The sequence below is a fragment of the Salvelinus fontinalis genome, chromosome 14, assembly GCF_029448725.1.
Source record: "Salvelinus fontinalis isolate EN_2023a chromosome 14, ASM2944872v1, whole genome shotgun sequence".
NCBI classification, from domain to species: Eukaryota; Metazoa; Chordata; class Actinopteri; order Salmoniformes; family Salmonidae; genus Salvelinus; species Salvelinus fontinalis.
The window spans coordinates 49,035,037-49,047,090 of NC_074678.1; the positions used below are offsets into that span (position 1 = coordinate 49,035,037).

The 12,054-nt window shown below is 40.0% G+C and overlaps 1 protein-coding gene across 2 annotated transcripts in view; it reads left to right on the top strand.

Annotated features, from left to right (window-relative positions):
• LOC129811065 (lysine-specific demethylase 4B-like) overlaps positions 1-12,054 on the top strand; it is an 80,730-nt gene that overhangs the window by 2,332 nt on the left and 66,344 nt on the right. For both annotated transcript variants that reach the window (XM_055862193.1, XM_055862194.1), the window contains exons 2-4: positions 4,164-4,534; positions 4,872-5,047; positions 8,027-8,141. In XM_055862193.1, coding sequence (XP_055718168.1) covers positions 4,178-4,534; positions 4,872-5,047; positions 8,027-8,141 — 648 coding nt within the window. In that variant the 5' untranslated portion in view covers positions 4,164-4,177. The remainder of the gene's footprint in view (positions 1-4,163; positions 4,535-4,871; positions 5,048-8,026; positions 8,142-12,054) is intronic.

The window sequence follows — 12,054 nt, forward strand, 5'->3', positions numbered from 1 at the left end:
CAATAGGCGAACAAAAAGTGGCAACCTAGCTAATACTTACTCACAAGGATTCCTAAATCATTGCTAAGAATAATGAGAATTACTGCAGTTTCTACTGGTCATTGTTTTCAGGCTGGTTGTATTGTGCTAGCTTGGTACCAAGCTAAAGCTAGCTACCCCAGAAGTTGCGGTCGAACAAATTATGCTTTATTACCAACGCGGTATTGTAAACACATTGTTCGTGGCCGGTGTTTGCTTGTTTGCAGACTTTAAACTACACATCAGCTTTAAACTACACATCAGCTTTAAACTACACATCAGGCGATACCGATGTTGGCATTTTTAGCTAATATCTGCCAATTTGGATATGTTCACCGATATATCGTGCATCCCTAGTTCTAATACAGTTGAAGTCAGAAGTTTACATACACTTCGATTGGAGTCATTAAAACTCATTTTTCAACCACTCCACACATTTCTTGTTAACAAACTATAGTTTTGGCAAGTCGGTTAGGACATCTACTTCGTGTATGACACAAGTAATTTTTCCAACAATTGTTTACAGAGATTATTTCACTAATAATTCACTGAATCACAATTCCAGTGTCAGAAGTTTACATACACTAAGTTGACTGTGCCTTTTAAACAGCGTGGAAAATTCCAGAAAATTATGTCATGGCTTTAGAAGCTTCTGTTAGGCTAATTGATATCATTTTGATCAATTGGAGGTGTACCTGTGGATGTATTTCAAGGCCTACCTTCAAACTCAGGGCCTCTTTTGCTTGACATTATGGAAAAATAAAAAATAAATCAGCCAAGACCTCAGAAAAAAAATTGTAGACCTCCACAAGTCTGGTTCATCCTTGGGAGCAATTTCCAAACGCCTGAAGGTACCACGTTCATCTGTACAAACAATAGTACGCAAGTATAAACACCACGCAGCCTTCATACCGCTCAGGAAGGAGACGTGTTCTGTCTCCTAGAGATGAACGTACTTTGGTGCAAAAAGTGTAAAGCAATCCCAGAAGAACAGCAAAGGACCTTGTGAAGATGCTGGAGGAAACAGGTACAAAAGTATCTATATCCACAGTAAAACGAGTCCTATATTGACATACCCTAAAAGGCCGCTCAGCAAGGAAGAAGCCATTCCTCCAAAACCGCCATAAAAAAGCCAGACTACGGTTTGCAACTGCACATGTAGACAAAGATCGTACTTTTTGGAGAAATGTCCTCTGGTCGGATGAAACAAAAATAGACCTGTTTGGCCATAATGACCATCGTTATGTTCGGAGGAGAAAGGGGGAGGCTTGCAAGCCAAATAACACCATACCAACCGTGACGCACGGGGGTAGCAGCATCATGTTGTGGGGGTGCTTTGCTGCAGGAGGGACTGGTGCACTTTACAAAATAGATGTCATCATGAGGCAGGAAAATGATGTGGATATATTGAAGCAACATCTCAAGACATCAGTCAGGAAGTTAAAGCTTGGTCGCAAATGGGTCTTCCAAATGAACAATGACCCCAAGCATACTTCTGAAGTTGTGGAAAATGGCTTAAGGACAACAAAGTCAAGGTATTGGAGTGGCCATCACAAAGCCCTGACCTCGATCCTATAGAAAACTTGTGGGCAGAACTGAAAAAGCGTGTGTGAGCAAGCAGGCCTACAAACCTGACTCAGTTACACCAGCTCTGTCAGGAGGAATGGGGCAAAATTCACCCAACTTATTGTGGTAAGCTTGTGGAAGGCTACCTGAAATGTTTGACCCAAGTTAAACAATTTAAAGGCAATGCTACCAAATACTAATTGAGTGTATGTAAACTTCTGACCCACTGCGAATGTGATGAAAGAAATAAAAGCTGAAATAAATAATTCTCTCTACTATTATTCTGACATTTCACATTCTTAAAATAAAGTGGTGATCCTAACTGACCTAAGACAGGGAATCTTTACTTGGATTAAATGTCAGGAATTGTGAAAAACGGAGTTTAAATGTATTTGGCTAAGGTGTATGTAAACTTCTGACATCAACTGTAGATACTGTATTCTATTGAAGGCCATACGTACTATTCTATCCTACGTATCCTATAGACTAAATACTAAATATTCTATCTACGTACTGTCCAAAATGTCTATATATCCCATCATATACAGTACCAGTCAAAAGTTTGGACACACCCACTCATTCAAGGGTTTTTCTTTATTTTTACTCATTTCAACAGTATAGAATAATAGTGAAGATTTCAAAACTATGAAATGTCATATATGTAATCATGATGTAACCAAAAAAGTTTTAAACAATTCCAAATATACTTTATATTTGAGATTCTTCAGATAGTCACACTTTGGCTTGATGACAGCTTTGCACACGCTTGGAATTTTCTCAACCAGCCTCATGTGGTAGTCACCTGGAATGCATTTCAATTAACAGGTGTGCCTTGTGAAAGTTAATTTGTTGAATGTCTTTCCTTCTTAATGCGTTTGAGCCAATCAGTTGTGTTGTGACAAGGTAGGTTTTCCATGTTGTGTTCGTGTTTTGGTTCAGTGTAGATGAGCTATCCAAGCAAGGATTGACAGTCGATGAAACCAAAATAATAATTTTATAAACATATTTTGGTTGTACATCGTTTGCGTCTAACTTTTCTCACTCATCATAATTTACCTCAGTCATTAGTCGTTCATTCGGCTAAACCTCTCTGTTGCTCAGAGGCCAAATGTAATTTTTTAAATATTTTTAATTGAACCTTTTATTTAGCTAGGCAAACTTCTTGGCGCACAGATCCCTTTAGCGCGATCATTTTCGTCAACATCCGCTGAATTGCAGAGCGCCAAATTCAAATGAAATTACAAAAAATATTTCATTTTCATGAAATCACAAGTGCAATATACCAAAACACAGCTTAGCTTGTTGTTAATCCACCTGGCGTGTCAGATTTGGAAAAAAAAGCTTTACAGCGAAAGCAAACCAAGCGTTTGTGTGAGGACATCGATCAGTAGACAAAACATTACAAACAGCTAGCAGCAAAGTAGCTTGGTCACGAAAGTCAGAAAAGCAATACAATTAATCGCTTACCTTTGATGATTTTCGGATGTTTGCACTAACGAGACTCCCAGTTACACAATAAATGTTTGTTTTGTTCGATGAAGATTATTTTTATATCCAAAAACCTCCATTTGGTTGGCGCGTTTTGAGTAAGCCACATGCTCGTGCAGGTCATGACGGGCAGATGAAAATTCCAAATAGTATCCGTAAAGTTCGTAGAAATATGTCAAACGTTTTTTATAATCAATCCTCAGGTTGTTTTTAACATAAATAGTCGATCATTTTTCAACCGGACGGTAAACTATTCTATACAAGAGAGAAAGAAAATGTCTAGCTAACAGTGTCGCGCGCATGAACTAATTGAAGGACATCTGGCAGTCCACTGACGCGATGTGATAAATCTCGCTAATTTTTTAGAATAAAAGCTTGAAACTATGTCTAAAGACTGTTCACACCCTGTGGAAGCCATAGGAAAAGGAATCCGGTTGATATCCCTTTAAATGGAGGAAATGCAGGCAATGGAACAGGGAGGTTTCAAAATAAGAGGCACTTCCTGGTTGGATTTCCTCAGGTTTTTGCCTGCAAAATCAGTTCTGTTATACTCACAGACAATATTTGGACAGTTTTGGAAACTTTAGAGTGTTTTCTATCCTAATCTACCAATTATATGCATATTCTAGCATCTGGGCCTGAGAAATAGGCAGTTTACTTTGGGAACGCTATTTATCCAAACATAAAAATACTACCCCCTAGCTTCAAGAGGTTTTAAGAACAAATTCTAATTTACAATGACAGCCTAACCCGGACGACGCTGAACTAATTTTGCGCCGCCCTACGGGACTCCCGATCAAGGCCGGTTGTGATACAGCCTGGGTCTGTAGTGACGCCTCTAGCACTGAGATGCAGTGCCTTAGACCGCTGCGCCACTCGGGAGGCCCAAGCATCTCAGAGTAGGAGTGCTGATTTAGGATCAATTGAGCCTTTTAGATCAAAATGAATAAGTTTACATGGACAGGTGGGACCTGATCCTATATCAGCACTCCTACTCTGAGACATATGATACATACGGTCACAGGTCTGACTGTGTTTTATTGCTTTGTTGTTGTAGATTATAGTTTGTCCTTTTCTCTTTGTATTTTCAGTTCGACCTGCCTCCATGTCATTGGCAGTGCCCCCATATCCAACTGCCACCATGTCGCTGGAAGCGTCAGCCCCAGCACCAGACCTAGCCCCAGCACCAGACCTAGCCCCAGCACCAGACCTGGTCCCAGATCCAGCTCCAGACTTAGCCTCAGAACTAGCCCCAGACCTAGCTCCTGAACTAACCCCAGATTCAGCTCAAGCCCCAGAGCTACCCTCAGATCCAGCCCTTACCCCAGCTCCTCCAGTCCCAGTCATGAACCCGGGGTGTAAGATCATGACCTTCCGGCCAACCATGGAGGAATTCAAGGACTTTGCCAAATACGTTGCCTACATGGAGACTCAAGGAGCACACCGTGCAGGCCTGGCAAAGGTACACACATACACACACTTTTAATATAAATGGCTTTCTGACCTATTAGAACTGACCTACTCTGAAAAAGTAGTCCTATTGTGTATATTTTGCAGTATAACAAGACAACAGTTCACACAGAAAATCTCCTGGGTGCTGTAGATTCTGACAGTTTTGTTTGAATTTAGCCATGCAATGTTACAGTAGCTCCACCTACTTTTGCCATATGTTTCTCTCCCTCTCGCTCTCTCTAACCCCTCCCCTCTCTTGCTCTGTCCCCTATTTTTTTTACTCTGTCACTTTCACTTTCACTCTCATCCTCTCACTCACTTTCTCTCCGTCCCTCCTTTTCTTGCAGGTGATTCCTCCTAAGGGCTGGAAGCCGCGGCAGTCGTACGACACCATAGAGGAGATGGTGATCCCGGCTCCCATCATGCAGGTGGTGACGGGCCAGTCGGGCCTCTTCACCCAGTACAACATCCAGAAGAAGTCCATGACCGTCGGGGAGTACCGTCAACTGGCCAACAGCAGAACGTAGGCCCTCACCTAGCTACCAGCCATTCTACACTCAATGAGACACAGTCAAAATAGTGCAGAAGAGATAAGGGCTGGATGTATACTGTCTTTTACTATGTACCGATATTGATGCACTGATCGGTTTGGGTTTTTACTTTACCTATATCAGTATTTCAATGTTAGGTTTGCTAATAATATTATTAATAATACATTTAATTTGTAATGCCCTTTTTATTACAGTTCTCAAAACTCTCTATTTTTATATATACAATAGAAGCAACATATGTTTAGAATCAAGGTAGTTAAAATAGCAATAGTGTTAAATGAGATACACACGCCGGAGTTGCGTACGGTCAGGTTTTGTAGGTTACTCCGTTTGCTACTTTCAAGTTGTCTCTCTCCCTCTTCTTGCATGCTGCTTCCCACAACAAGCCCTGCCTTTCAAGGAAAGCAGTTCCCGTTCACTCTGCATTCTGCATGGTCAGATGCAACAAGATGTTGTTGACAATGATGCTGCTTTCAAAGCGTTCTGTAATAACACTATTAGTTTGTGTATATAACTGTCTGCAAACAGCTAGTTTGTCTTTTCTTAGCATGTTGTGGCAATTTTTTGTTGTTGCTGCTAATGCTAATTGCTAGTTAGCTGAACAGTTAGCTAGCTATATGTAATCAGTTAGAGGAAACCTAGCTAGATAATACAGCCTGATATCAGTGCTGGTGTAGGTCTAGATCAACGTGTTGTTTGTGCAACAGTGTCTTCTAAATCAGAGAGGAATTAGCGATTGGCATGAATATGGAATAGGCATGAATATGTTAGCTAGCTAGCTATCAATGCTGGCTATCTATACGAAAAAGTGGGATGTAACATCGAATAGGGTCCACTGGGAAACGCTGACCAACACTTGGGTTCCTACCCTGTCACAATAATTCCTATTTATTTGTTGTCATGTCAAACAACAATGTATTCAAAGTGTTGCCCACTATATTTCAACTATTGAATTACAATAATCATTATACTTCTATGATTCCAACAGTACACCAATAAACAAGGCCTAGATTGTTTGCCCATATCATGCCACAGTGTGGAAATAATAACAAAATTGCAGAAATTGATAAATGCTTATAATAAATGTTGGATTGTTTAATACTGTTCAATCAGAATGGAGAAAGCCCACTTTGAAATCACGTATAATTTATGTGTTGCCACCCTAAAGTCATGAACAAAATTTAGGCACTGGGCAAATTTCCGGTCTGCTGAGCACAAACTTGAATGTTGTGAAAATTCTGTGCACCTCTGTGAACATTGAGGGTGTACCCGCTTTAAGTTACAGTTTTAACAGTGGCCAAGTAGGCTACTATGGCCATTTGATCATAAACATCAAAAACAATGGACAAAAATGCATCCCATAACATTTTTAACATGGAAATAGCTGTTCTACCATTCAGTCTACAGTAGCAGCCAATGTGTGGTGTTCAATGTAGGCCTGCATTCCATGAGACTTGCAAAATACATTTCGTTATTATTCCCATACCAGTATTACAGAGAATCAGAGAAATTATGCTACGCTCTACGTATTGTTCAATACGTCTCAAAATACAACACTGCCCCTTTAAGACAGAAAAAGCTGTTTACCTGACTGCTTTTCAACGATGGCTAGAAATGCACACTTTTTGTGCTCTTGTAGGAAGCAACCACTCCCCCATTGTTGACTATAAATTAACTTTAACTGGGCTAATAACTCACTAAGTAGCAAAGAATATGAACAAATGTGCACACGAGGGACATGCAGCTCTCGCTTTGATCTCAAAACAAGCGCATCTACTCATTACACACTCATGACTGCTCATACTGTAGCTTAAACAGTCCAGTCGGGCCCGAGTCGTGCCTGTCAATGCAATAGAATCCTTCTCCAATGTGCGCTGTCCACAAGAAAGTCTCTTGCACGGCTAGTTTTGCATACTAATTACGTAGTTTGTTTCGGTACATTACATTGAAAGTGGTGAATATTGCGTTGATTCGATCACATTAGAGTGAAACCTTATTAGTGTTAACCGAAGGGGAAAACTCAATAGAAAGTTGAGTGAAGTTCAGTCTCGTGCTTCTCTGCGCGGGCTGATATTTCTTCTACGCGGCAGGGCCGAGTGGAGCTGTGCGCCCGCACGCAGGTTTGAGGGAATATTTGGTTATGAACTACTCTGAAAACATATTCTTAGAACTTTTTTACTCTTCAAAAACAGTAAAATACCGTCCAAAATGTGAAAAGTTTTCTGATATGATATTTTGGCCATATCGCCCCAGCCCTAGAAAAGTATTTTTCCCCCTAGGTTGCGTTAGTTAGCGCAAGTCATCTGTACCTGCGCCAAAACGTCATTTTTAATTTTATAGCTTGTTCTCCATCTTGTTTTTTAAAATAGTGAGCCAACATGTTTTCAGCGCTTTTATTTCCATGACTGAACAAAACACATTTTGTCATGCTCTCTCTTGTCTCTCTGCTGCAGACGTATAGTGAGCAATATGTTTGAAACATCAAATCTAAAAATAAAAAAAACGTATCGCAGTATGGAATCACAAAATATAGAGTCACAATACATATCTTATCGACATCTAAGTATTGTGATTATGTCATATGGTGAGGTCCCTGGCAATTCCCAGCTCTAATTGTACACCTTTGATTCATTCTTTAGATACTGTTATTATTGAAGTCATTAGATATTATTGGGTTGCTTTGCAAGAAAAATCAGTCTTCACGCTACAGGTTTTACTGTCTTTACCTCCAGTGTCTATATCCAATGTCTTGACTGGTCATAGTGTGACGGCCCTGATGAAAGGCACTCATAAATCTCCCGACTGTTACTGGGTCATGTTCATTAGGGTACTCCATAGAAAAAAGTGCTTCAATGTTGTTGTTTTTATTGGAAGAAATTGAGATGGTATCTCTTTCGAAGCGTCTTCTGTTTTGTGCCTACTAAACACGAACCTGTCCTCCTCTCTCTCAGGTACTGTACTCCCCGACACAAGGACTTTGACGACCTGGAGAGGAAATACTGGAAGAACCTCACCTTTGTTTCGCCCATCTACGGCGCCGACGTCAGCGGCTCCATCTACGACCCGGTAAGTCAGCCGGGTGACAGCATTTCTAATCACATACATGGGTTGCGTAGCAAAGTGTTCTGCAGCAGAACAAGTAAATGAGCATTTGTGGGACAAGTTTAGATGGTACCTCCCTGGTTTTGAATAGTTAAAAATTCTATTATATAAAAGTTATATCATAAACTTCTTTGGGATATGTTGAAGCAAGTTCCACTAGGTACCCTTGGGACAGAGTTACTCAATTGTGTTGAATTCCTTACTTCCTTACTACTAGAAATGAGCATTGTGTGCCAATGGCCTAGGAGATCCATTCTGATTATTCCACTGAATGGAAGTATTTGAACTGAGTGTATTTCAGCGATAAAGATGAACCGCTGGTATCTGTTTTCATTAGATCTGGGTATTTTATTTGTTGATTTTCCCAGACATTTATTTAGTTTTTCAATTGACAAAGGATGCCTTTTAATTTGAGGTATTTTTGGGTGCATCCTTTTAGTTGTTTGGCCTTAATCCCATCTGGTGGTTAACATGTGTTATTACATGACCTTGAGAACTGCAATACAGTACAATGAACAAGATATTTCACCGGATTTATAAATGTGAAGTATCCGGTTGGCGTTTCCACCCATAACCAAATATGGTGATGAGAGAGAGCCCAGTGGCCAACAGTGGGAGAAGACGAAGCGAGATCGATTTTGGCCGCCGTTCTGCTAATTTTCATACAGTTTTTTTATGTTTCCAAAACTAGATTCTGTAACAGAGTGAACAGCGTTTTGTAGACTTTACCCTTTGCTAAAGTTTTTAAAAATTGCGTTGTTTTGGAGTGCAAGGGTAAATAGAGTTATTGCACAAGGCGTTCCCTAACGGAAACATGCAATTAAATGCTAGGACGCGCCAATAGGATCTCACTAGCTCATGCTTGGCTTTGCTCACCTCCTTGCTTATTCTGCCTTCTATAATTAATTTTCTCCCAATGGAAACAACAGGCCTTGGTCTATCTTGGGTTAGTTATACAAATCTACTTTATTCACTGGGTCAATACTAACTGAAGTACAACTGTAACATAGAAACTCCATGTCGTAGGCCTTGGATTGTTCAATACATATTTATATAATTGTTTTCTTACCTTCAATAGAAAACGTTTAGACTGTAATCCACTTAGGGCTGACCCCAATTAGTCGACTGGTCGATTATTTGGTCGTTAGGCTGTTGGTCGACCGAGATTGTTTTAGTCAAGCGGTAACAAATATATGGAGTACAAAAGTTTGGACACACCTACTCAAGTAGCCACCCTTCCCCTTTGACAGCTTTGCACGCTCTTGGCATTCGCTCAACCAACTTCATGAGGTAGTCACCTGGAATGCATTTCAATTAACAGGTGTGCCTTGTTCATTTGCGGAGTTTCTTTCCTTCTTAATGCGTCTGAGCCAATCAGTTGTGTTGTGACAAGGTAAGGGTGGTATACAGAAGATAGCCCTATTTGGTAAAAGACCAAGTCCATATTATGGCATATTAACAGCTCAGATAGGCAAAGAGAAACAACAGTCCATCATCACTTTAAAACATGAAGGTCAGTCAATCCGGAAAAGTTTCTTCAAGTGCAGTCGGAAAAACCATCAAGTGCTATGATGAAACTGTCTCTCATGAGGACAGCCACAGGAAAGGAAGACCCAGAGTTACCTCTGCTGCAGAGGATAAGAACATTAGAGTTACCAGCCTCAAATTGCAGCCCAAATAAATACTTCACAGAGTTCAAGTAACAGACACATCTCAACATCAACTGTTCAGAGGAGACTGCATGAATCAGGCCTTCATGGTCAAATTGCCACTACTAAAGTACACCAATAAGAAGAAGAGACTTGTTTGGGCCAATTAACACGATCAATGGACATTAGACCGGTGGATTTGTATTTTTTTTGTCTGATGAGTCCAAATGTTTGATTTTTGGCCAAGAAGGAGAGTGATTGAATGCTGCATCAGATGACCTGGCCTCCACAATCACCCAACCTCAACCCAATTGAGATGGTTTGGGATGACTTGGACCGCAGAGTGAAGGAAAAGCAGCTAACACGTGCTCAGCATATGTGGGAACTCCTTCAAGACTGTTGGAAAAGCATTCCAGGTAAAGCTGGTTGAGAGAATGTCAAGAGAGTCTGCAAAGCTGTCAAGGCAAAGGGTGGCTACCTTGAAGAATCTCAAATAATAAATATATTTTAATTTGTTTAACACTTTTTTTGGTGCCTACACGATTCCATATGTGTTATTTCATAGTTTTTATTTCTTCACTATTATTCTACAATGTAGAAAATAGTAAAAAATAAAGAAAAACCTTTGAATGACTTTAATTTCCTATAATTTCTATTCTAAAATGTTTGTTACTTGGTTACGGTCATTTCTTTCTTTTAAAGCATTCAATATTATTCCAGTCTTCCTGTTCTCATTGTCAGAGTGGAGACATTGTTTGCAGAGTGCGCAACCTATGCTACACTTGTGAGAAACACGTTTTGGTTTATTTCATTCCATTTATGGTTTCTGTCAATTTAGTCTTTAGTCTTTATTCCATTGTCTTTTGTTTGGAGCGCCCTGTCAATGTTGAGTCAGGACGCACACCCATGAAAGTAAGCCTAAGCTTCTCAAAGTAATGTTTTCTTCACCTCAAGCAGCAAGCAAGCAAATTCTGTTTTTACATCCATTGAGAATTGCAATAGTTCCTCAATGTATTTGAAAAATCTTTCTAGCTCTCTCCCTTTCGATTACCACTCAGTATGAAAGGGAAAAATGTAATGCTCTGATCCAGTGGAAACGTCATAAAATAGGCTTCTTATCAGTGCTTGACATGGACTGAAATAGGTTCCGCTACTCATTTTGTGTGCCGGTACTGTTTATATTTAGGTGCAGGAGCTCCACAGTACTTTTGAGCTAATATTCTACAAGTGGAACAGGAGGTTAAGCAGTAGAACATTTGAGGTGCCTGTACTCAGCTCCGTTGAGCTCCTGTCCAAGTCAAGCACTGCTTCTTATCCCTTGTACAAATAGCTTACAGCTGTGTCTGTCCAGAGTTCGCTGGCACTGGAAACTGAGGGCCCGGAATATTTTATACAATGTTGCAAATTCGCTAGTGCAAACTTTGGGCCTGAGCAAAGTTAATAGTTGATACAATGTTTCAAGTTTGTTGCAGACAGGTCATGTGTAGCCAATGTGATTTATAGGACATTTATTGTATAATTTTTATTTTCGATTTGGATAGAATTTTGATTAACCACATGACAATGATTTTGAGATATTATAAATTAAATTGTTTTTCGAAAATGTGCATATGAAGGCTATAACTGGCACACAGATGGATAAATTTGGCATTCCAAATGAGAAAGTTTGCCGACTCCTCTTGTAGCCTATTACCGGTAACTTCAGGAGAGTAATAGCAGAATCTGGAAAAGCCAGCAGGAACTGGAGGAGAATAGTTGGTCCAGGTTAAGTTATTTTTCTTCTGGTTATCTAAATCTCTGGCGCCCTCTTGAGGCATCAAAACGTAAGCTTATAGCATCAGACAAGCCCAATGAACGTAGTTGATTTTATTAAAACACGTAGGGTGTGCCTATAAATGGGGAAAATGCACGTTTAAAACATTTTGGGCAATCGATTGGTCGAAAGAGCAGACGACTTTCAGTCAACCAAGTTTTTTTTGTTGTTGTCGGGGACAGCCCTAAATCCACATTTACATTTCATTGGTAAATGTAGCCAACATGCTTGAATCGAGTCACAGTGTTAAATGGATAGTTCACCCAAATTATAAATTGAAATATTTGAAAATGAAGCGAGAGGCTAATATCGGAACCATTGACTTGAACAAAATGTGTGCCACAAATGCTAAAAAGTGAGCACTTGGAACAGTGGCCAGGTAAACAAAACAAAAGTACGGCTTGCTTTCTTAACT